Raw genomic sequence first — 26,432 nt, 5'->3', positions numbered from 1 at the left:
TTTCATTTCTTAATATAAATGTTTAACAAAATTGCACTCTCTGACTGATCTAGGGCAGGGTACCAGCCTACTGTAGGGCATACACACACATCATTCACTTACACACTCATACATATGGCCCGTTTGGAGTTGCCAGTCCACCTAATGTTCATGCCTTCTGAAGGCCAGTGGAAACTGGAGAAGAGAGGAAATCCAGACCAACACAGGGAGGACATGCAAACTTCACTTACACAAAGCCAGAGCCCGGATTCATTATAGGCGCCATTCTGCGTTCATAATATTTAGAACGGAAAAGTCATATTTTAATATACTGAAATGTCACAATGTCAAAACTTACGTTTCAACATCGATTTTTCAAAAGCAATTTAGCATTGATACTGGCACCTATGAATAAATGTTGAAATGGTTTTTGAGTGTAGTGCGTTTCATGAAAATTCCCTTTAGTTTAGACAGGTGGGAGCAGAGCGCTCGAACTTGGGCGTGCACCAAATCAAATGCACCAAGGTCCAAGTGCCCCCTGGTACGAGTCATATGCCAAAGCAATCTGACACATATATTTTCCCCAAAATTATTGAGTTTTTTTTCCAGTTCTCCAAAGTTTCCGAATTGGCAAGGCATATAAATATAAGGAGGTGCATGGGAGTCTAGGAGCAGATATGTCAGCTGCTGAAAACAAAAAGCTTCTATGACCTTACATACCTTCTAAGAAGAGTAAAATGATCACAGATGACATTTTCATCTGCAGTCAGCCTTTTTTTACTGCTGCTTTTGGTTTATTTTAGTTGGGCCTGATATTAGATCCCTAGGATAATATCGGATCTCTTGTTTTACATGCATCTATTGATAATTCCTAGTTTCAGAGTACAGAATGAGCTTTATTACCGAATACTGAATACTACTGAAGAATTTATGATAGGTTCATTAATGTGACCATTTTTAAATCAGGAAAAATCTTGATATATCATCAACTGTATTATGAGACCAAAAGTGCTTATTTGAAGTCTAAAGTCAGTGGCACATTAATAATAAGCACATTATATAAGCAGCATATACAAGCAGGTGCATCGCCAGTGGAATGGATTCTGCTAGCTCAGGACATGCTGTGGATCTTCTAGCAGCAGAGCTGAAAGACCATTTTTTTGTTTCTGTGTATGGATTTTATTGTAAATGTTAACAGTGATTACATTTACAATTAATATAAAAGTAATCAGCAAGTTACAGTAATCAGCAAGTTACTATTGTATTTTTCCCCAAATTTTACATTAATTACATAATGTCCTGTATATGTGTCCTTGTAAGTGGTGCTTCCGTGAATGATCTGCTTACTTATTTTAAATCCTCACCTGATTTCCCAGGTAAACGCAACATCGTAATAGCAATACGCCATAGATCTTGTACCCCATCTTTTCAAGGAGAGGTAATGAGCTATTCCATTGGTTTACTACACGGTACGGTGAATCTGCGAAACATTAAACCTTTTCTCCACCATCAGACTAGTAGTAGTGCTGTACCATTTTGATGCAAAATTAAACCAAATTAAATAAATGTGATAAATATGTGGCAGCGAAAACCGCAGCTAAAAAATAGACTAATCCAGACAAATTATGTCTACAAGAGCTGCAGCTGACCTGATTTAACTTTGGACATTGGAAAGAATGTCGATGTTTTGGGTTTTTTTTGCATTTGTTAAGCGAAGAGGCAAGATAGAAAGGTCAGCACTGAAGCTGCAGGATGCAGATGTAGTTCTGGCCTCGTACCTTCCATTGCTGTCGGCTGATTGTCTGGAACCTTGAATTGGAACCACATGCTCTGCATAGTACACTATCGCGGCCCACATCATAAATGACCCAGGCATGACGAGGAAGCAGGCCACCCAAAAAGGCGAAAATGTCTTTGCAGGCGAAACTTGTTCCTGTTTCTGCTCAATGAAGTTTAAAGCCTGCCCTGCACACAGGATTTTCCAAAGCTGACGGATGGGGCTAATGGATAGCAGACCAGCACAATGAACCTTGACTTGTAATGGGACTGAACAAATATTAGCACTGGAATTGGTTACCCTAAGCAGGAAGCTTGATGACTTTGCTGAAATGTTTTGTCATCGTAAGACTTCAGACACAAGACTCTCTATGGCAAAGCTCCCGCTGGCTCATGGCCACAGTTAACGGCGCGTCCTTCAGAGGGTCTTGTTGAGGAAGCAGTTTTGAAGCTCCTGCAGTGTTATTGATGGGCCCTATAGTGATTGCCAGGATGAGTGTGGTACCAAAAACAGTCTTACTTGCCTTATCGCTGTTGGATACTGTCAGCCTCACTCTCCAACTTTCTCCCTCTCTGTCTCAGGAGCATTCGCTGCTTGAGGAACATCATTCACTGGAACCTGATCACTGCATTCATCCTGCGCAATGCCACATGGTTCGTCGTTCAGCTCACCATGAACCCAGAGGTGCACGAGAGTAATGTGGTGAGTGTCTCAATCACACTCAAACACAAATGGTTGGACATAGGCTATTCACATATCAACAGCTCTTAGGAAACATGTTATTATGATCATTACAAAAGTTATATTAAGTATTTACAGTAGTTTGGGTTAGCTGCGGCTAATACTTATATTTTGGCAATTTGTGAACTGATGTCAGATGTAGCTGTAGCTGGACAATGGGTGCGCAGCAATGGGTATAAATTGAGTCTTAAAAATGAATTTAAGTCCTAAAAACTCATATGTTGGTTGGATAAATACTGGCCACTAGGGTAATTGGTTCATTAAGTAAAGTTTTAAAAGTTTTTAAAGTGAAGTGATTGTCACTTTTGATAAACAGCAGCACAGCACACGGTGCACACAGTGAAATTTTTCCTCTGCATTTAACCCATTCACCCTGAGTGAGCAGTGGGCAGCCATGACAGGCGCCCGGGGAGCAGTGTGTGGGGACGGTGCTTTGCTCAGTGGCACCTCAGTGGTACCTTGGTGGATCTGGTACCACTCCTAAAATCATAATTGCAATTAAATCACCCCACTGGGACAAACATTTCTAGTTGTGTCATGTTCACGAAAAGTACAGAAAAATGCACTAGTTGGACAAATAAAACAATACGCACAGAGAAATGCAGCGGGTACTTTTTTTTTTTCTTTGTTATTCTCACACTCTCAAATGTGCCTGTTCCTTAGGGTGCAGGAGTCTAATCCTGACAAGCTTTGCAATATCATCGTGTCCACCGCCTCACTGCTAATGGGCCTCAACGTCCTTCCCCCTCTCTTACTCTTGTTGTTTCCCTGTCAGTCACACACAAATGCTGTTATCCTCTCTGTTGGCATGTCCACGTCTGAAGAGCAGTCAGCCATGCTCCTCAGCCATTGCTCCTCTGCTCTTAATTATTTATTTTCTCGGCTGAAGAATTCATTAATCAGCAGCCCGTCAGTAGGAAGGCCTGTGGCCCGGCATTCTTGGGATAATCAAAAGCACGCTGTTCTCCCGATTGTACTGTCCCTGTTGCCTCACGCCAGGTGGGGTCTAGGCCTGAGGCAGCATTCAGCCGTTTGTTTACTTATTTATTTTTTAGTTTTACTTGATTTACTCATGGTCCAAGCATTGTGAAGAGAAAACGGGGGAGCGAGCCAATCAATAGTCAGCAGACCGAACACTGCCCTGCGGGCCTGACACTTCTTGCTGAGGGAAAACGTGCGAGGGCGCGAGAAATCCCAGCGTTTATTAAAAAGTTTACCGCTGTCTTAAACAATAAAGGTCCTTCCAGGCTACGCTGTCAGTTTTGCTCAGTGTGACGGGGCTTATGTTTCGGCTGACATTTCCAAATCAGGGGAAGGAGTTTGCTCATTATGACTTGGGATGAACTGCACTACACCTAATACTCTTTTATCAATGTATCCAAATACATAAATGCTCCATATCATTACAGTCTAAAGGTTTAAACCAAAAAGGTTTTAATCGCTAATGGTGCCAGTTCATACAAATGCACGAGTTCACGTAACTATTTCATCATAATCCTTATTATTTTTAAATATGTTCAATTTAAAAAATGAACAAGTTCATGTAAATATGTTCCTGTTGCTGCTATGCTTGTATATTCTTGCATGTTCATAAAAACCGACATCAGCCGATGGGTCTTTACTGCTACCACCATCCACTGTGGGTGTTGGTGCACAATCTTTACCAGCTGCCCAAAACAGAATATACGGCATCCGTTCTCTTTGTGCTTTAATGTCTGAACCATTTCAGATTTTCTACCAGCCAAAATTTTGGGTCTTTTACGTTATAGAACAAAAGACAAAGGACTATGAAACGAGGTTATGTAAAGAATAATAAAAAACATTCCTGAAGGCTAATACTGAACAATTTCTTCTCATTCAGTCATATTAATGAGCGTGTCATGAAGTGACTTTTGATGATGACAATGGTATCATGGTAGAGTATGGATGGTAGTAGCCTAGTGGGTATGCCTATGAACCAGAAGACTACAGAGTCACAGCTTCAAATCCTACTTACTACCATTGTGTCCCTGAGCAGGACACTTAACCCTAAATTGCTCCAGGGGTACTGTCCCTGTAACTACTAATTGTAAGTTGCTCTGTATAAGAGCGTCTGATAAATGCCATAAAAAAGGACAATAGCTATGATGAACAAAGTCTTCATGAAGGTAGAAAAAAAACTAAATATGTATCATGTATTGGATTCTTCAAAATAGCCCCATCTTTGTCTCCTTAACCACCACAGAGTAGTGTATGTATTTTGTTAGAGAATGCATGTGTAGAACAACAACATTTATTTCTTATATAGCGCATAATCACATACAGTACAATTCAGGCAAACTGTACAGATCAGGTATTGACTTGACTTGTTAATGAATGTAGCATGCCATAATATGTGCATGCCATAATGTGTGCAGCATTCAATCTCACTACAACGAATAACATTCACTAACATTCACATTCATAATTTGTCAAATAATTAGTTCAACTCAGCATTCACAAAAAACAGAACGTGTTGATTGAACACCAATTTTTTTTTCATACACAACATGCAGATATTACCTGACTTCCTAAAAATGGACACGTACATGTTACAAAATTTTCTTCTTTTACCATGTCCTCCTAGGAATTAGGCTCACTCCAAGTCACTCGTTTCACTCAGAAAATATAAAAGCAAGAGAATAAAAGCTGAGTTGCTAAAGATGGGTCTGTGCAACTTGACAGATGTGACAAATGCTGGAGCAGACAAAGATAGGATGTCCAGGCCAGAGTAAGGTTGAAAAGGCAGGAAACTAAATGTTATATTGTTCTTTTTATTTTTATTTTATATCACATATATACAGTACAGGCCAAACGTTTGGACACACCTTCTCATTCAATGTGTTTTCTTTATTTTCAGGACCATTTACATTGGTAGATTCTCACTGAAGGCAACAAAACTATGAAAGAACACATGTGGAGTTATGTACGTAACCAAAATTATAACTAAAAACATGTATGTTCTAGTTTCTTCCAAATTACTGCTTTTCACACTTTTGGCATTAATTCGATGAGCTTCAAGAGGTTGTCACCTGAAATGGTTTTCCAACAGTCTTGAAGGAGTTCCCAGAGGTGTTTAGCACTTGTTGGCCCCTTTGCCTTCACTCTGCGGTCCAGCTCACACCAATCTTGATTGGGTTCCAGTCCGGTGACTGTGGAGGCCAGGTCTCCACTTTTTGTTAAGTACATAACTCCACATGTGTAATGGTCAAAATAAAGAAAACACGTTCAATGAGAAGGTGTGTCCAAACGTTTGACCTGTACTGTACATAATATGTATGAGATATTCTGTATTCTGGTTGGTTGTATTCAAAACAATAGAAGATGGAATGTCATAATACATAGATCCACTGTGTCACAGTAGATAAAGCTACTGCGCAAGCTGAACACAATATAAAGGAAAATTAATCATATCCAGTTACTTTGGCATAAAGATCTATGGCCACCACAAACTTATTCTTTACTGCTATTTGTAAATAACATTATGATTATGACATTATAAATCACAATTTGGAGCACAATCATAAGCATTATAATCATTTCATAGTTAAATTAAAAACATCTAGATCTGGCAGTATAGTTACTCTCCTTTTTTAAGTGAGCAGGCAATAATATAGATGTAATTACATAATTAAATTAAATATATTGCCTTGCAGCCATAGTGTGAGGTTGGTACTAACTGTGGTATTATTTGGAGTAAACATCAGCAAACCTCTTGTGCACAATGACATTCCCCTCAGACCTCATTTGAATCTCTACATCTTGACACCTTTGCATGATAACTTTGCAATTTTTCCCTCAAAGCTGTGAGGCGGACTATTTGCAGGAAGCAGCCAAACTGCTAAAAGCCCTTTTCCCCAGCATTTCCAGGAAAGCAATTCACAACTCTGAGCAGAGGAAATGTAAATAGCTTGCATTTTTTTAAGGGCTAAAACAGGACCAAAAAAATCAATGCTATCATTTTCCTGATAGTGTAATAGTCTTTAGCACTATCAAAGGATTTAGGATGCTGCTTTCAGAATAGTGGGTCTATTACAGTCAATTGAGACATTTTCAGACGATTCGTGTGACATGTGGTGCATGTCCACTTTTACATTTTAGTTCAGTTTTCCAAACCAGAATTAGTGTTAAACTGGCGATAATAGAGGTAGGATTTTCCATGGTTGTAGAACAGAAGAGAACTGTTCCCTACAGAGGAAGCACATTGTAAATCGCTCTGGATAAGGGCGTCTGCCAAATGCCTTAAATGTAAATTAAATGTAAATGTAAGTGGAGCTGCTCGCACATGAGCAGAGCATCTGTGATAACGGTGAAAGTGGCCCCTCCACTTTTGTGTTGTTTTGTAAAACATTTAAAATAATGATGCCATTTTGTACCATGGAGGCCTGGTTTGAAGACCTCACCTAGCTGCTATCTGTGGTAGAATTGTCATCTATGAACCAGGTTCAGACCAGGTTATTACCATTGTGTCCCTGTAGATGATTATAAATGGCTCTGGATGGAAGCGTCTGTCAGAATCATTATTAGTGTCCCTGGCGAGTTTGTTGACCCTGCAATGGACAGGCAGGGGCAGTTTTTACCTTCCATTTCTTGCCAAGTGCTAGCCCTGGGGATGTAGAGTGTGTGTCGATTAAACTGTTAATAAATGAACTCAAATTACTGCTCCCCTGTGTTGAAGAGCCACCAGCTCTAAGCAGAATAAAATGAAGTCTCCCTCTTTGCTGCTGTGCTTGATGAACCTGTTACTGAATGGAGTTGCATGATGACTGTTTAATGATGCATTTCTCTTTTTGTGTAATTTTTATTGACATGAACAGTTCATGAATTCATAGCACCAGTGGGTCAAAGAACCTTTTCATTTACAGGCACCAATTAAGATACCCAAAGCACTATGAAACACATCACATGGCACTGTGTTTTTAAATATTTGAATTCGGAAATGTCTGAAAAGTATTATATATATTTTATATTTTGAATTTCACTTTGTGAGTTTATTTGACATTATTACAAGTTCCCCTAGCCTGTTTATGGTCCTGCAGTGGCTAGAAAGCTAGGAATTGTGATAGGTGTAAAGCATGCTTTGGCCATTGTGTTTCGCTATTCAGAGAGTGGCAGCTCAGGTGGACGATTCTGGAATTTGGCCACTTAAGACTTCATAAGAGTAAAAGTTAACTACCGTTTCTCATGCTGTTTATGCCCAAGGAATCTCTCACCCCTCCCCTACAAAAGTAACTCCACCGATTGTCATGGCTTGAAAACATTGCAGATTGGTGATTGGATGTAAAAATGAATGTATTTTATTTGGTTCCATCATGCATGACTCTGAAGAACCAGTAAGTTAATTAATTTTTTTTCTGAAAAAAAAGCACCACAACATTTGCACCAAACATTCTGGTTGGTGAATGGTGTTGATGACGTAATTTCCATAGGCCGCTCTCCTCCTCGCCCCGCCTCTCTCCCCCTCATTTGCATTAAAGGCTACAGGCACAGAAACGGCACTTCCTGGGGACTGGCTGAAACTGGATGTAATTCTGCAGCAAGGCTGAATTTCGGAAAGAGACCTCAGAGATAGTATTGGGTGACTTTTAAGACCTATATAAAAGCAAAAAAACTTCATCTATAAGGAATGTGCAAAAGCTTCATCTATAAGGAATGCACAATTATATTTTAAATGTCCGTATAACAGTTACAGTCCGTAAACCGTTAACAGTTACATGTAATTTGCAGTAAATGTATCATTTCTTGGCGAGAGCATTTTGATTTGGTGGATGCATTGATTTGAGCATTCTGCCTGCAGTCTGAGTGCTACATTTAAATCTTTACAATCTATGAAATTATATTTATAGTTACAAATTTACACTTTTCTTTCTATAGGCTGTCATGCTTCTGAAGCTGTTACCTCCTTGCATTGTTTGTTGTTTTATTTCCCCCATTCTCAGATCTGGTGTCGACTGGTCACCGCAGCCTATAACTACTTCCATGTGACAAATTTCTTCTGGATGTTTGGGGAGGGCTGCTATTTACACACTGCAATTGTGCTCACGTACTCCACCGACAAACTGAGGAAGTGGATGTTTATCTGCATTGGGTGGTGTGAGTAAAATACATAAATATTGCTCTCTTTAATGCCGCAGTATATATTGTGTTTCTCATGCCATTATGAACTAAGTTGGACGATTCAAATGAAGCTAGTTACTGTCTCTCAAAACAGGACAGATGAAATGTTTAATATACGTAATTTGTGCATGGATTATTTGGTTTATGACATAACACCGTCACTTATGCCCACTTTATGACCATAAAACAATAGTCTTTTCAATTCAACTTGTCAATTTTTGCACTCAAGTGTACACACACACTAATGAGCTCCAAAATGCCCTTGTCTGCATACAAAAATGTAACTTATGTGCAAATTGCACAACTCATTATTATGCAGATTCTGTAGCACAAATCCAGCTCCATAGTCCACCATTGTTGATTTATTCAAGTTGAGAGTTGTGGTCATTTGGCCATCAATTTTTTTCAGTGACGCAACTTGAGGAAATGAAGAAAAAAAACGGGACAACAATTCCATTGGTGTATTATAAATGTATTAGCCATTTCTAGGGCCAGATCCAGGTTTAACGGCTGGCCCGTATTCTACTCCCTTATTAGCATTAAATAGTAATTACTTATGATAAGAGCAGCTCACTCTCAAAAAATGTGGCATGGGTTCTTCATCAGCTGTTAAACGTCTAAGGAATAACTCTCAGATTAAAAGCCACTATAAACCCTATGCCACCAATACATTCGTATTTATCAACAAATGTGGTTGTGCTAACTCTTTTATCCCCTTGCAGGTGGAAAACAACATTAGTTTGGAGCTCAGAGATTTCTGGAGACTTCTATCTCATTCTCTCTTTTTTTTTAGATTTCTGCTTTAAATGGTTGGATCAGTAATAGATCAACATTAGCTGAAGTTTGTTGCTTAGATATACTTTAGAACTTCACTGTGAAGCTGAAATCACAAAAATGTTTAGCGCTGTTTTGTGTAGAATTTGTTTCAAAATCCCTCAAAATAAGTAGGTGTACTGTAAAAATGGATGTTGAATTCAAGAGGTTGTAGGTTTTGAACAGTACACAGGTACCAAAATAGGTGGCCCAGATTACTTTATCTCATTAGACTCATTAGTAAAATCTGATACAGATATGTAAAAAGTTGCGAACATTAATAATCTATGTTTTTTTTCCTAGGTATTCCATTTCCTATAATAGTTGCATGGGCCATTGGGAAGTTGTACTATGACAATGAAAAGTAAGTTGTTACTTAGATTGATTAATTACAAATTAATTGGATTCTTAAATCATTCTGACATTAGTAGTGCATGCTCTGACAGAATCAGAATCTTCCTCTGTCTTACACTTTTTCTCCCACCCTCGTACATCTGAGCAAAGAATAAAGATGGCCAATTATCTCCATTCGTTTGGGGATCATTAAACAGTTAGCTGGAAACACTTGTGCATATGTAACCTTTTGGCTCCCAAGCAAACCAGAAAAAACACGATCTGATACAGCATGCACATACACATCTGCTCAACACGTTGAAAGATCAAGTTGTTTTATTAATAGAACATTGGGTAGACACAGTTGTTACGTGCTCCGGAAAGCACCGTCTGAGATTCAGCAGCATCATTAGATTCTTGCACTTTCTTATTTTTCCTGTTACTCTCTAGTGGTGTCCATCTGAGGTTAAAACCGTAAATGTGGATGCCCTGCGATAAACCGTGGCCTGTCACTCACACGTTAACAGGCTGCTGTTGTTGTGGCTAATGAGGGCGTGGGTGTGCAGTGGATAAAAGCGGACAGGTTAAAGGACAGCAGCTCTACTGGTGGACTGGCAAGCTTGTTAGGACTTATTTCACAGTACAAGACAATCTACCATGGAGGCATGGTCCCTGAAGCGACACACACAAACACACACAGCAGACAGCATTCATTATTTAGCCCACTGAACAGAGACATTAACAAATCTGGTACATCTCAGTCCAGGGGGACAACTTAATTTTTTTCCTCTTCAGCTTGGTTTAGTCCAGCTGTATTTCTTTGTTTGAATTTACTTTTTGTTTATGTGTTTAAGTTTTGCAATTTGTCTGACTACATGAGTCTTGATTGTACACTTCACACTGTACAACAGTACAGTTTACACTGCTGAGACTGATTAAGACACATATTTGTACTAAAACTGGTGACTTGAAAGTTTCTTTTAATATATTTTTATTAATTGTTTGCATATTACCAGTGGAAGGACTTGTCAAAAGTCCGTAGTTATATGTATAGTTAAGAGTCAGTCAATATAGTTAACAATTACTATCAATTATTTTATACGTTTTTATTTTCATGATAATTTACATTATTCAAATGAAATAACATAATGGAAAAGGAAGAAAAAAAAATTGAATAATTCTTTGTAAGGCTGATTAAGGCTAATTACCACTAGATGAAGCCTGCAAGGCATTAAACCCAAAGACATTGAATGGAGGGCTAGGTTTGAAGACCTCACCTAGCTGCTATCTGTGGTAGAAACCTCATCTATGAACCAGGTTCAGACCACATATATTACCATTGTGTCCCTGTAGATGATTATAAATGTTGATGATTATAAAGGTTTGTTTGTGTAATTAAAATATACTTCATCAACTGAGTTTTTGCCATTCCTAACACAATCCTCCCCATTTACGTGTGCTGGGTTGGGTTTCCTCACAAACTTATTGATATTTTTTTTTTTTGTGATTTTGCAGGTGCTGGTTTGGAAAAAGGGCTGGGGTTTACACCGACTACATATATCAAGGCCCTATGATTCTTGTTCTGCTGGTGAGATGACAATCTTACCAAAAAAGATTTGTTGGCCTCATCATGTGCTTAATTAACATTTTCATATATTTGTGTCTGAAATATATTTAGAGTGATTATGGTGCCCTTGGTTATGCCAGTATTGTAACAATTCATCTATTTATATGGATAATGTAGAGACACTTTCTCACTAAAGAAATCAGAAGGGAGAGCTTCTTTCCATCATTCAATAACTATGTGTTATTAGTTTGGGAACAACATTAATGTCCTGTTGACAGATCTTGGTTGTAACCATTTAGCCCAACACAAATTGTTCTGCTGAAAAGTGATTCCTAATTAAAACCATCATCAAGTGAATCAAGTCCATTGAAATCAATCAGTGATCACTTTCGCTCAGCCTACAGCATTTGGCTTTACTGTTTCAGTGTGGCTCATCCTTTGCCCTCATTAAACTAAGTGATTTGGTTAATGAACCTACTAATAGGCAATGATAACAAGTAATGTATGGTGTAGAAACAGATTAAGATCAGTGCTGCTCTTCTGTGTATAATGTATGTTGGACCATAGATCCTCTAATTAGCATTGCCATGGATTTCTTTAAAGCATTGTAAGTTGCATGGTCAGAAATATTAAATGTTGGATAATAGAGGGAGGGTCTTTAACTGGCTCTCATCCCTAAGCCGTTGATGGCTTCCTCATTGAGGGATCTATGGAGCTTAAAATTAGCACTTTAATTTTATTATTAAAAATACTTTGCAGAGCAGCAGAACATTTTTTTATTTTTGTTAAGTTCTTGGGGGTGTGGATCTGAGCAATGTCTTTGTTCTCTGCAACTCTTTCTCATCTCCTTTACAGTGTTGTTCTTTTCGTTCTCTTTAGATCAACTTCATTTTCCTGTTCAACATAGTGAGAATACTAATGACCAAGCTGAGGGCCTCTACTACATCAGAAACAATCCAGTACAGGTGAGAGAAGGAGGTTGGTGAATGCATGTGGGTTTTTGGAACTGAAGTTAAAGGATTTACATCAATAAAAAAATTAAACAAGCACAGGTTTAAATCATTTCCATAATTTCTAACATTACCCTAACAAACAAGCTTGATCCTTATTGCCAGGTTAAAAAAAGCGCCATTACTCTATCCCAGGGGTGGGCAAACTATGGCCCATGGGCCACATCCAGCCTGTTGGTCTTTTTAATCTGTCCCAACAAGGATTGGTACAGAATTGATTAAATAAAGTCATAATTATGACTTTATGATATAAATGACATAGGTAAAAGAGCTGAATAATGCTCATTATGGCACGAATAAGAGTTTTGTACAAGAGCTTTGTACTATTTGTACAAATTTTAAAAGTTAATGTGGTCCCTGACCTTAAAAGTCTCCCCACCCTTGATCTATCCTATGTAAGTCATACATTCAAGGAAGTTCACAATGATGTGACCACAGACAAGTTTTTGATTATATCTTTGGTATCAACATTTTATGTTTATTTATAACCAGCAGGAGATACCCATTGAGAGCAAATTGGTGAAAATTTGACTGCTGCAACCAACAAGCCCAAATTTCACCTAATATTTAACAGGTCCTGCTGCTCTGCTCTCATCATGCGGAATCTGTAATTTGAAACTGATCATTAGATTCTGCCGCTATCTAATTTAATTGGATGATTTGACAGCCACAATTCTTACTCTGTGCCGTGGTGCTCTCATGTGGTAATTTTATTAAGACTGCAATCTATCACTTCATCTCTGCGCTCACATCTGCTCGCATCCTGGTGTTGTTTTTTCCTCATCTGTTTTCTCCTGCCATTCATTTAAATGCGACCTTTCAAAAAAATTAAAACAGGAAACAACATTTTTTAATCCTTTAAGATTTTATGATACACTTCTAACAAGATATCTTCATTATAAACATACCTGTTAAGGACACAGACTATACATCAAGCTGAGCTCATACTGAGATTCACCTGTGTGTTGTTGCCAAGGAAACATGGCACCCTTGTCATACACTTCCATGAGCTTCATTAAAGATTTTACACAGCCCTGCATATTGCAGAGATCACTGGAATGATTATAAGTAAGGCTCTATGAATTCCTAAATTCTGTTTTATCTTTTCCTTAATTATGTTTTTCCATTTTAATTCTTCTGAATTCCATATTTTCTGTTATAAACATATTTATTCACCTGAAAACTGTGTGATTATGGAGTGGATGGGAAAAAAGAACAAATGCAATATGAATCAAAAATGTTCTGCCCTCTTGCATAATGAACTGGAACCATGTTAATAAAATCACGTTTTGAATCAGCTGATTTGTTTGCAAGAGTTTGCTGGTGGAGCGGCTCGCTCTGCTTCTATTATCTGTTTCTGATATGACTGTAAGTGGTCATCACATATGTACTTAAAAAAATGTTATTCTTCTTATTTATAAAAAATCATTTGGGAATTGTTCAACTCTAAACTTAGCACTAATACTGTAATTTTTTGGAGGACATCAATGTTACAGTGAGCCATTGCACCGGCAGAACCAATCGGGCAAGTATGGGTTCGACACTGAACTGTTGCTCAGAGGTTTGGCCTAGAGCCTCCAGAACTTCTCCATAGCTGATCGCATGATTACATTTCATTTTTGTGTGCGAAAGTCCCACCTGCAGCAGTAGTGGCCTGCATCAGCCATAAACACGAATTATATGCAATTTCATATTTCACAATTGATTCTGTTCATGTTTTTCACATCACAGAAATCATAGGGCTTTAAATGAGGGAACTATGTTTCTTCTCAACAATGTTCATTTTCATTACACCATTGATTTTCAGGTCAAATTTCTTTGTTTTGTTTTTTTAGATGTTTTACAAGAAGTCCCACTGAATGGAGCTGGCTAGTAGTTAACATACAGATGAGCGCCATAGATTTTATGAAATAAAGTGAAAGTAAAAGTGAAGTGATTATCATTACATTGTCAGATACACTGCATCACAGCACACATCGAAATGTGTCCTCTGCTTTTAACCCATATTGAGCAGTGAGTGGGCAGCATGACAGACGCCCAGGGAGCAGTGTGTGGGGATGGTGCTTTGCTCAGTGGCACCTCAGTTGCACCATGGCAGATCAGGATTCAAAGCGGCAACCTTCTGATTACAGGGCCACTTCCTTAACCAATAGGCCACCATTGCCCCAATCATATCACCTTCATGTTGTCTCCAGACATCACAGGACCAAAGACAAACAAAAGGAATCAAAGGAATTTTAAGTTAATTTCAATAAACACATTTCTAACTTCAGTGTTGACTATATCTCTCTTTGATTTTATGTGATAAGAAGTGATAACAATTTTACCTCAAATTTGTGGGCATGAATGTTGCTGCCAAATGGCTGGTCCGAATGGCTGGCTTGGTGGTGCTTTTTTGCATTTAGAATTTATATTAAACTTTTCACTTCTCTCCCTCATTCTCAGAGATGTTATTAATGGAGGGCCTTCTATGAATATAAAACAAAGCAAATCGTGTATAAAAAAAGAAATGTTACATCATCCCTTTGGGCATTATATAATAATTGAATTTACTGGCAAATTTGATCTGTTCCTGAGCATATGAAAAAGATGTATTGCACATTTAATACATTTACATTGATTATTGGTTCAGACTTTACACTAGAATATATGAAATATGCATGCAGTGTTGAAATAAGTATGTTTTTATAAAACAATAAAAATGATCATTAATGTGGTGTATTAGTCCATAGCTGAATCAGCAACAGCTGAGTGTTTCTGAGTTTAAATGTTCTGTGTTTTTGCCCCGCAGAAAAGCAGTAAAAGCCACACTGGTCTTGCTGCCTCTGCTGGGAATCACGTATATGCTGTTCTTCGTAAATCCTGGCGAGGACGAAATCTCCCAGATTGTTTTCATCTACTTCAACTCATTCCTTGAATCCTTCCAGGTGTGTTTTCTTTGCTCCATTGCTTCTCATGGTAGAAACTGCAGGTTGTGCAGTTGTGTGAGGTACTGTGTCATTTATATTTTTTCATTGAAATTTTGGTGGTTGCTTGTGAATGAGAAAAAAAATTCTCATGTCGCTGAGTACCACATCAGAAAATATTAGGTATGGGTGTCACGACTACGGATTTACGGGGGAAGGAAGCGCAGAGGTCTGACATGTTGGGAAGGGGTTTTTATTATTAAATAAACACAAATAAAGACTGGCGCGGTGGCCGAAAACGATTTAACTTAAATAAAAAACACAAACTAACCCGTAGGCGTGTGGCGATTGCCAGAACTCAAATTACAAACATGCACACTGTTTCCAACTGAAGTTCACGAAAATGCCGGAGACCTGGAAGGGGCGGAAACATCCGGCATTTAAGCGCTGTCAGGATTGGCCACCGGTGTTGAGCACAGCTGCAGTCAATCCTGACAATGGGTCTATTTAACCAGTTTGCACATTAGGCGATTTTATTCCTAATGTGAATATAATTTATTATTTACTGTCATCCACTGTAAATGTAACTAATACTTGAGGATATTAAAAATAATAAAATCATTACATTTAAAGCAGCTGCAAATATTAACTATAATTGCAGAAATTCCTGGCATGCCACAGAGTGGCATTTAGAACTTATTTATCAAGCATTTTATTAAATGTTTCTTAGATAGCTCTAGTAGGCACATAAAAGGAATACACTTTCAGAACTACAAATGTAACAATTGATATTATTATACTATTAATCACTAACTGTAAATAATTGTAAATGCTTAAATGAATCTGCATATCAGTGACTTGCTGTGGGCAGACTGCAACCTTGGCATGAGAAAAAAGAAAGGGTGGCGGTAAACATTATATGTACCATGAAAGAGGAATAAGAATTGGGGAGCCCAGAGACTTAAAAACAATAAAAACCAAACAACAAAACAATAACTCAAGCCTTCATTTTCTCTCTCTTTTTCCCAGGGCTTCTTTGTGTCTGTGTTTTACTGCTTCCTAAACAGTGAGGTAAGCAGATTCCTGATTCTCCCATGGTTCCCCACCCAGTCATGCACCTTTGGCTTTCTCTGTTTCTCCCCCTCCCGTGTCTCTTTCACCTTCATTTCCCCATCTGCATCGCCTTTGCCAGTCTGACAAAACTGGAAATGTGCCCCTCTCTGCTGAGCTAAAAATGTCCTTAAAGTGATATGTGGGTCCCTTTTGAACTGCAAGGCAAGCAGCCCAAGTAATTTGGGCCATGCAGATTACAAATGCTGCACCATAAAGATCAATAGGGTCACACTGATCTACTGTCGCTGGTTCTATCTCCCCTGAAGGCACACAGGCTATAAAATTGGCCCCATCATAAAATATTCATCAAGTTGAGGGCTAAATCTGGCTTGTATTACATGCCCTTTCTAAAGAACAGCATTTGGAAATGTAGAATAAAGAAAACCTATGAAGAGTCTGGTAATGTCTCTGGGGATATGTGTGCGAATAGGCATGCATTAGTAGGGCGCAATGAAGTAAAAACCCATTATCATTCAGGGTTAAACTGAAAGGGCAAAGGCTGAAAAATGATAGGTGGACTTACGTTACCTCTGGGGGATGCATGGTTATATGGAAAGATTATGTGAGGAACTAACTGATTGCCAAAACAGAAAAAAAGGGGGGACAGGGGACTATAAAAGATCTGAGAGTGCCCTGTTACTATTATGCAGACATAAATTCCCAATGAAGGTCAAAGGTTAGTAAGAACATTAGTCATAGAGTTTAAATTCTGTGATAGCAGAATTCGTTGTTGGAATTTTGGGGCGTGGGGAGTACCTCTTTTAAAAGCAATGAAATAATACTATAGATTGTTTAAACTGACAATTTTCTAAATCTATGCAAGTCTTATACTCTTATAGTCTTATACATTTTTCAGCACCGGAGCTAATTAAACAGATAACCAACAGATTAAAGGTCACAGCCAATTCTTGCCAATTGCAAAGGAAATAGGGAAGTAAGTCTTCTAATTTTCACAAGGAAATTATGTAACAATACTCTCCTGCAAGTAAAACTTAAATTGGTTAGAAAACATTCTGTATCGTCCAAAATATCAGATGACTCTGACCCTACTTTTTTCTCAAGACTAAAATATCATATTCTTCCAGTATTGCATTTTTGCCTACTTGAGTTTTATATTTCTTTATATTATATATAAAATATATCTTTATATTTGTATGCTTTATTCAGCCTTAAATATTAACACTGTAGCACCCCAAACTTCTTTAGCCTTGTTCATGTTTGTCTAGAATGAACAGCAAATGGGTAAATAAGGTTTTATTTCTGCTGTATTTCTGCAAGTGTTTCTATGAACAGTGTCTTTGAGCAGATTGAAAGACTCAAATCCCACTGGATTACAACTTTCCAGTAGCCTATCAGAACACATCCACTATCACCACATAAGCAATGGAGGTTTATTACACATACAGTTTCATAATCTCCAACAATCCAGCCCCAGATAAATCTGCACTTTTCACTCACATCAACACAGGGCTTTGTGTGAGTTCCAGTTTGTCTGATTTCTTCGACAAACAGGTCCATTGCTGATATAAAACCAGCCATTTGAGAAACAAAATCACATGAGGTCCTAAAATGCACATCTGTCCATTGTGGCATAGAGTCAAAGACTTACATTTTGAATGCAAAACAGTAGAATACTGACAGGCATCCTAGAGAGAAATATTGGCATGCAACATTGACACATTGCTGCTCCCATTCTGGGCCGAGACACACTGGAGGCGAAGAAAGCAGAAGTGAAGTTTCAGTGTTTTATGGATACATTCATCCTATCGATTTGCTGAGAAAGGTAGGCTCAAGAGCTTGAATACTATGCTGAGCAATAGCCATTGATTAAATTAAAGTCTTACTTGAACCAGCAGCCCCTTGGTTGTATTACATTTTTTACAAGGTTGCCCTTACTGAAGGAGACTGCATTCTTCTATCATCTACTGATCTACACATCCATAGCAAGAAAGCAATGTGATTTCAATACACAAAAGTACAATCCAAAAGCATGCTTGACATAGTTCTAAAACTTATTTGGTTTGCAGTTTGTGCATTTTCATTAATCCATTGCTTTATCCATCAACTTGTAAGATGCAACAGCTTATCAGTATTCAAGTTATATAAGTTAACTAGAATATTTTGTATCTCATTGTCTCCAGATACTGACAACATTTCACATTGATGTCACACAAACATATAGAACAAATTACAGGTATGAAATAGCAAGGAAGACAGTAAATATTTGCTTTTCACCTTTCCCATCATACACACATACATACAAACATACTCCACAACATTTTGTCCTGCATCTAAAGCATTTTATTCTACCCACATATGCTATTTGAGGAATACCTTAATACACTATTGTGTATCCAGTGCTGCTGGAGGCTGTTTTTCTTTCGTTTTAGGAGATTTTTGCCTGTGTGTGTTCAGCCCATTGTTGTACATTTTTACAAATGGATATTCGGAAGATCTACTGAGCTTGAAGGCAAAAAGTAACAATTATGATGCGTTGTGAAGACAAACAAGTGCTTTCCTGAACGCATATCTGCCAAGATTGGGCTGCACGACACAATTATGAATGCTGTTGAAAAGCATAAGCCTATCTAAGTTCCTCCAAGTAAATGTGCATTTTGCACAGTCTGGATTTTGCATTGCTGCCTGTGATATTTAGCTTTTTCTTTTTTGGCTTCACATATGCGTTTGTGAAATACAATAACGTTGTTCTGCTGCAGTAATCCCCAATTTAGACGTAAACAGTGGTGGGAGTGAAACGACAGGAGAAATAGTTACAGTTACACTTTAGTGCAATTTAGTGTGCAGCATCTGGAATAGAATAACAACCAGGTATGGTGTGCAGATGGCGGTGTGTAAAATCAACATGCAACTAACATGTTTTTTGGAATTAAGATGTATAGTGTTCAGATAACAAACACTCAGTATGCTGCGGCTCCCAACCTCAGCTGTAATGAAGGGTTTTATGGTGGCCACACCCATAGCCTCAGGTTTTAACAATAAAGGTCAAGTATGAGAAAAAGAACTGACTTATAAATCCTGTTGGTGATGAGACATCAGAACAAGGTCAGCTGAACACGAAAAAGTAGCCGCTCTGTGCTTTCAATTAAAAACAACTGATGCATAAAACAGTGTGCTAGAATTCACATCACATTAATGTTTTCTGATGTTGCATTAAAAAGTGACAGCCTGTGAAAAGTCCTGTCATTCTTAACTTACTAGATGCAATAAAAAAATGTATCTAAAGCTGAAAGAGGTCATGTGATTCCTGCAGCAGTAAAGCTCTTTCCCAAACGTATTCTTCATTACGCACTGTCCTTTTCAGCCGCAGTTCTCTGCTGCACTGTTCCATTAATCGTGACTGCAAAACAGAACTTTAAATAACTCCAGTCTACAGATTAATTATGCTCTGTACTTTTCACTACATTCAATAACTTTAATAACGTTTTGAGCATTTCACTGCACTATCTGCATTCTCTTATATATATCGTACATCCTCTCCATATTCTGTGTTAGATTTATGTACGTAGTTCTCATGCTGTTTTTTTATACATTACTGAGCACTATTTTCAAACTGGCACATAGTACGCGCGGGGCTTGTTCGCTAGTGTAAAGTCAAGACATGCTCAGTAGGCATAAATAAAGGGCTAAAGAAACAGAATCTTTAAAAATGTTATGTGTTGGCAGGGACCCAGGTTTAAACCATCTCCAAGGGACTGCGCGAGGGAGAGCGCAGTCATCAGGCTCCGCCCATTTTGAACTCTTTTTATGAAAATGTGATTAAAGATCATGAAAGGTAGTTAGTTTCTGTTCTTCAAGATACAGATAAATAAATCTGAGGATTTCTACACTAGCAAACAAGCCCCATGCATTGAAAATAGTGCTCCTTTGTGTGTAGTGTATTGTGTATAGTGTATAGTAGAAGAAGTTGCACATTGCTTTGGTTTTCTTTTTCAGTGTAGTCTATACTGCATTAATTCATATATTAATACCCTCTGTTGGTATTTCAGTTGGATGTCCTGTAGTCCACTTCTCCAGTTCCATTGTGTAAATTAAATAATTTAAACAAAACATAATTCCTGTGTTCTGTTTTCAGGTACGCTCTGCGGTTCGAAAACGTTGGCATCGCTGGCAGGACAAGCACTCCATCCGAGCACGAGTGGCACGCGCCATGTCCATCCCCACCTCCCCAACCCGTGTCAGCTTTCACAGTATTAAGCAGTCATCGGCGGTATGAAGGCTTCGGGTCACACCATTTCGACTCGCCCTGCGCTGTTCACCTCCTGCCAACCCGGTCACGTGTACTCTCTGCTCTGCCTATATAAAACAGGGAACAAAAACTGAGGTCAAAACAGGGTATGGATTTTATGATCAACTTTTACCTGTAAAGTAGGACACAATGTGGACAAGACAGTGAAGAAGATCCATCCTTCTCTCCGCTGGACTGAATTTTTTTCTGCCGGGAGAATGCGCTGTTCATCTTGATTTATGGATTTAATCAGCCAGTCAGAGATTGCAGGAGTCCAAAAAAACGGAGTGTCTCCAAATACAAGTTCAGCAGGGGAGCATTCATACAGCTCGTGAAGTGTCTGTGATCAAACGCTCGGTTACCTGCTTTCATTTTCCTGGGATTCTCATTGGCTGAACATTGACAAATTTCACAATCCTGGCGAGGTTCACAATCCTGAGAATACAAAGCCAGTAACAGGGAGAGTGAGAACATGAAGCTGTGATCAGCTTAATGTCATTTTTGTGTGTTGACCCTCTAAACCAATGAGCACCTTTGTCCGGGACGTCCAGGTTTCTGCCCTCTAACCTCCTCCATCACCATTGTTTTTCCATCTTCCAAATATTTCCATTTGCTTGTGGCATATTTGGCATAGAGGGTATATATTTTAATGGCCACATGTGGTTTTTGTAAAAGATTTTGATAAATCTGACATTTACCAGCAGCCATGAGTGTGAGCAAGCACCGAAATACTGAAAGTCACTGATATTGCTCCTTCCTTGAGGCCCAGACCCCTCTTTGTCTTTGAGGAAGTCTGTCTTTGAGGAAGCCGGCTGCTCTAATTGTGTTTTCTGGTTCAAAGTAGTTCAGCATCTTTGCCTCTGTCTTTAATCCTTGCCTATCCTGGTACATTAACTCCCTTGCTGAGATAGCCAGATACGAGAGGAGGAGGAGTGAAGCTGTGACATTCGTCGATTTCTCTAAGCCTCACAAGGCTGAGGGTTTCGGAGGCACATAATAATATGTTACACAATCTCACACGTAGTTACTTAAGGAGCTTATCACACGAGACAAAAATGAATATTCCAGTTACGTAAGGTTTTTAAGCTTCTCAGCCAAACGGGCAATTGAATGTATTTTAATTATCGTTCGCATTATTGTTTTTTGAAATGCACTTTTGTTCAATTACCAGCAGTATGCTATCACAGAGAAAAATCCACAGTATTTTTATTTTGTATTATTTATCATATATCTCTTATTTTAACAAACAAGCCAAATTTCCGAAAGACATGAGGTGGGAAATGACAATAGCCATGGCTATGATTGTTAAGTGTACCACAGAAAGGACAATTCTGAAATATTTTATATATTTTATTCAATGTTCTCTGTCTGAATTTCATACACAATAGCACTGTAGTGTTGCAGTATTACTATACTTATATTTTAGTCTGCTTTGTATTCATTACACTTATAGCATGACTGTAGGCTCTTCACTATGACTACTAGTCTAGCATTTAGATCTCAGTAAAACCTGAGGTGGGCCATTCAATTAAAGCTTAGTATTAATAATAATAATAATAATAATAATAATGACGATGATGATAATAAACTATGGTTGATGATCTTTCAATTCCATGCTAATCCTGAGCCACAAAATAGTGTAGAACATAAAGAAATCATATTACCTACTTGAATATTGCTTAGAAGGAGGCAAAATACATTTTCTCATCCAATGCTTTTACATATATCATATGGCCATGCGTAAATGGCTTTATTATGTCCTGATGAGTAGATAAGATGTGTTTTAGATTGGGCTGCTGCATTATGTATGCAAATTAGTATGTATGCTGTAGTGCATAGGAGTGCAACTAGGTACTAACTAATGCATATAAATAAATGTCCTTTATTATTATTTATTTTCTTTTGATTAGCTTTACTCATGTTTACATGCTTGGTGTGTGCCTCTGAATACTCTCTATTAGAAGCGAAGAAAGCTTGCATTGATGCGACATGGTGTTTGAGGAGAGAAGTGTGTCTCCGTCGCCCCCTGAATAACGTCAGCTTGCGTCTCTCTTGCACGTTGCCTCTAGGATTGAGCCACGAGTCAACTGGCAATTTTGGAAATGTCACAATTCTAGTAAGAGCACCGGCGAGGACGCAGAGGGGACGTGACCGCTGCCAGAAACTTCCTTTCATACAAAAGATCTGTGTTCTGTTCCTCCCTTCCTTCGATAATTAAAGCTGACTGCTGGAAAGCCGCAACCGGTTTGGTTGAAAGCAGAGGGCTTTCACATTAAGGGGGGGACAAAATGTAACTGTGCAATGCAACAAGCATTTTAACAAAGTTGCAAGTGACAGAAACAGGGACAATGTTGTGTGTCCGTCCCTGGGTGACCCCTGGTGCCTTCTGCCTACAGATAGAATACGGCCTCTGTGCTCTTGTTGGAAAAGGCCCCGTTTTCTCAACCCGCATTTTAATTTCACTCGCATATAAGAATATTCCAGGATTTGTTGTCAGGGATGGTGAGTTATTAGCACTGACATCTTAACAAGGGTTCTGATGCTTTTAATGATCCACCCCAAGCAGCCAAATGAAACATAGGATCAATGGTGCACACTGTTTTTGTTGTTGGCAGTTTGAAATTCGCGTAACTTTCCTGTCACGGCTACCAGAGATCGTTTTGCAGCCAGATGAAGTAAAATGTGTAGTCATGCTTTTATTAAAGCATATCATGTCTCATTCCTCCCCTCCTGAATCTTTGATCAGTCAGCAGTTGGCAGATGAAATGGATCTTATTGGCTTTGTTATTGGCGGCAGAGGCACCAGAACTGTGCAGGGACAGATAGGAGCAAAGATTATACTTATGCACACGTGCAGCAGAATTGCTTTTGTCATCTCCATGAAAGTGCATGTGAAGAATAACCCTGGCTAGATGAAAAGGTGTTTTGTGGAGCTGTCAGAACAATATATTTGCCAGTACAAGTTAAGAGTTATCACTCGAGGGGCTGAGGGAAGGATGAATGTCTTTGCTTAGGCAAAGAATGCTTAATCGTTGGTTTTCTAGGAAGCCAGTGCATATAACACTACTTATTCCATAAAAGCGTCCATCCTTCCAGGTCAGCTGTTTGGCTCTTTATTCAGCCAAAACATTATTGCAGTGATGTACTGTGGTATCTGGTACCAAGGGTTTTCAGAGGTCAGATTGATTGGACTGATTGGTTGGACCTTGGAGGTCAAGTCAACAGCATGAACTGTTGGCCCAGAACAGCACTCTGTCTCCACTGGATTGCCTTTATCCCATAGCGCATCCTGATGCACATCATCTGACGTGAAAGTGACTGTTTTTGCCATTGTGATACACAGCATACCACAGCACATGTTGCACACAGCAAAATGTGTCCCCTGCATTTAACCCAGCACCCTTTATGAGCAGTGGCTGCCATGAAAGGTGCAGAGGGAGCGGTGCGTGGGGACCTCAGTGGTGTTAGAATGGTGTCATTGATGCAGCGCAGCCATTCTAGCTTTGTAATTAGGTCCTTGTCAAGGTCATCTTTCCTTCTACAACCCATGAAATACAAGAAAAAGACAGAAATTACTGTGTAATGTTATATATCTGTACATGGTCCACAGCAGTATTTACCAAAGGAATCATATTTTTCCAACATTGGGAATTGTTTAATCAGATTTCAGCTAATGATTTAGCAATATACATCACTTTATTTCATGTCATATAACAAATAAGTGCACAATAAAGTTTAAAGAGATCTCAATTTTCAGCCATGTCACCAAGAGATGAGAATCAGATTTCAATCTGAAGCCTGGATAATTCCCTCTTTTAATTCACTCTTTTCATTATGTCTTGGTCCGTGACGCTGTTGAGGTGAAATAAAATTCATTGCTTCTGCCAATGAAAGTAGAAAATGTCCTTCACTCTCCCTGGGTAGATCAAGTTAAATGCCGTGATTTCTTTCTTTCCTTAATCCCTTCGTTTTCCCAAGTTTTCTTGCACAGTATGGCATGGTGAAAATGTTTTGGTAGTTTCCAGTTGATTTAAATGTTTGCGCTAAAGAAAACTAGGTACTGTGTAGGATAGAAGGTGAACACTTGAAAGCCATTTCATCTTTCTTCACCATTTTCTTCTCTCTCTGTCCCCCAGCCACCATATTTTGATGCTATATCTGTAGTCATTAGTGTCTAGCAAAGCCTCTGGCACTCTGAGACCGAAGCATCTTTTTTTTTTTTTTTATAAAGTGGACAAATTTAGAATCACAGCAGTTGTTGGAGTCATTAGAAGAAAAGGCAAGTTCAAGAGCTTCTCTTAAGTTTGCCCATTCAAAACACGACCATTAAATGTCTGACATCTCACCCTATTATTTTTCTCCTGTGCAAAATAATGAAAACAAAACGTTCACAAGCTTTCACCAGTGTACATGCAGGAACTGGGTCAAGTGTCATTTCTCATACAAGACTGCATTTTGGCATCTGAATAACCGAGCCATTACACGCACTTGCTCATTTTGGGGCGAACTCGTGGCAGCATTGTCACTATTCTGAAAAGTGGCCAAAATCACTGGGATATTTTTCTAAATGGGCAAACACACTTTACTATCCACAGCAACTATGTTCTGGTTTCTTTTTAACCTACCTCTTTTTAAACTATTTTCTTTTTCACGTCTTTGTTTTTACTTTCTTGTCTGTATAAGTGGAGGACAGTTGTGATCCCCCCCCACCCCCCCCCACCCCCCCGTGTAACAGTAGTTACAATTATGATGTCAAGAAGTGATCTTTCTCGGGTATTTCTGTTGTGTTTGTCTGTGTCGTGAATGTATTTTAAACAAAAAGAAGAAGAAAAAAACATTATTTATTTAAATATCTTAAGGCACATCCTTTTATATTTATCACGTTATTTAAAAAAGAACATTTAATATCACCTATTAAAGACGTATACATGCCCATGCGGTGCAGTGTACGATTCAAATAAAAACCTGCTTTACATAACAAACCAGACTACGTACACAACGGGTCTAATGAAGAAAGCTAGAGATGCTGTGGGACAAAGAGATAATTATCAATGGGTTTTTTGTTGTTGTTGTTGTTAAGTTGGCTCTTGTGGTTATGTGGGACAATCTGATAAAATGTTTCTTTCATCCCTTTGTTTATCTCTTTTATTTTTACTTGTGTTTCTTTTGATCTCTCTCTTTTTCTACATGTTTGAAGTTGGACAAAGTTGAACAGTTGTACATAATTTGTAAAAGAAACCCTAAATATATATAAATATATATATAAATTCTACAAAGCAAAGGCGTATTATTAAAATGTTTCTTTTTCTTTTAAAAAGTCTTTGAGATCACATTTGCATACACTTCACTGCTACACTTCTCTGTTGTGTTTTTTCAGCTTCATGAAGCCTCGTTGATAGGGCTGGCAATTGGTTAAAAAATGTAACTGATTATTAGCACAGTTTGCGGTTAATTGATCATGATTAATCATAATTAATCATATAGCATGCTTTAATGCATATCTAAAACTGTGACAGAAAAATATAAGAAAGTGACAGGGACCCGATCTGATCATGTCACAGTAAAAAATGTAAATAATATTTAGTGTATATAACATTGGTTTTCTCATAACTTTTTAAAAATAATTTTAAATTATGAAGTCTACCAAAGGGCTGATTTGGACAATGCACCAAATAACACAGTTAACCATCTGAACTTACATAATTCATGAAATGGGCTTCTGGGGATGTTAAAGGCATTAATATGGAATGATGATCTCCGACTATGCTGAGGATATGATGGAGAAACCCTATGGGTCCTTGTCTCTTCTCTG

The 26,432-nt window shown here is 38.4% G+C and overlaps 1 protein-coding gene across 1 annotated transcript in view; it reads left to right on the top strand.

Moving 5' to 3' along the window:
• crhr1 (corticotropin releasing hormone receptor 1) overlaps positions 1-25,747 on the top strand; it is a 96,410-nt gene extending 70,663 nt beyond the window's left edge. The window contains exons 7-14 of the mRNA XM_028985932.1: positions 2,338-2,458; positions 8,455-8,608; positions 9,749-9,809; positions 11,294-11,366; positions 12,225-12,310; positions 15,147-15,282; positions 16,291-16,332; positions 20,468-25,747. Of these exons, the coding sequence (XP_028841765.1) occupies positions 2,338-2,458; positions 8,455-8,608; positions 9,749-9,809; positions 11,294-11,366; positions 12,225-12,310; positions 15,147-15,282; positions 16,291-16,332; positions 20,468-20,608 (814 nt within the window). The 3' untranslated portion in view covers positions 20,609-25,747. The remainder of the gene's footprint in view (positions 1-2,337; positions 2,459-8,454; positions 8,609-9,748; positions 9,810-11,293; positions 11,367-12,224; positions 12,311-15,146; positions 15,283-16,290; positions 16,333-20,467) is intronic.
• The last annotated feature ends 685 nt before the right edge of the window (positions 25,748-26,432 follow it).

Source organism: Denticeps clupeoides, chromosome 7, assembly GCF_900700375.1.
Source record: "Denticeps clupeoides chromosome 7, fDenClu1.1, whole genome shotgun sequence".
NCBI classification, from domain to species: Eukaryota; Metazoa; Chordata; class Actinopteri; order Clupeiformes; family Denticipitidae; genus Denticeps; species Denticeps clupeoides.
This window is presented reverse-complemented; position numbering and strand designations above follow the sequence as displayed.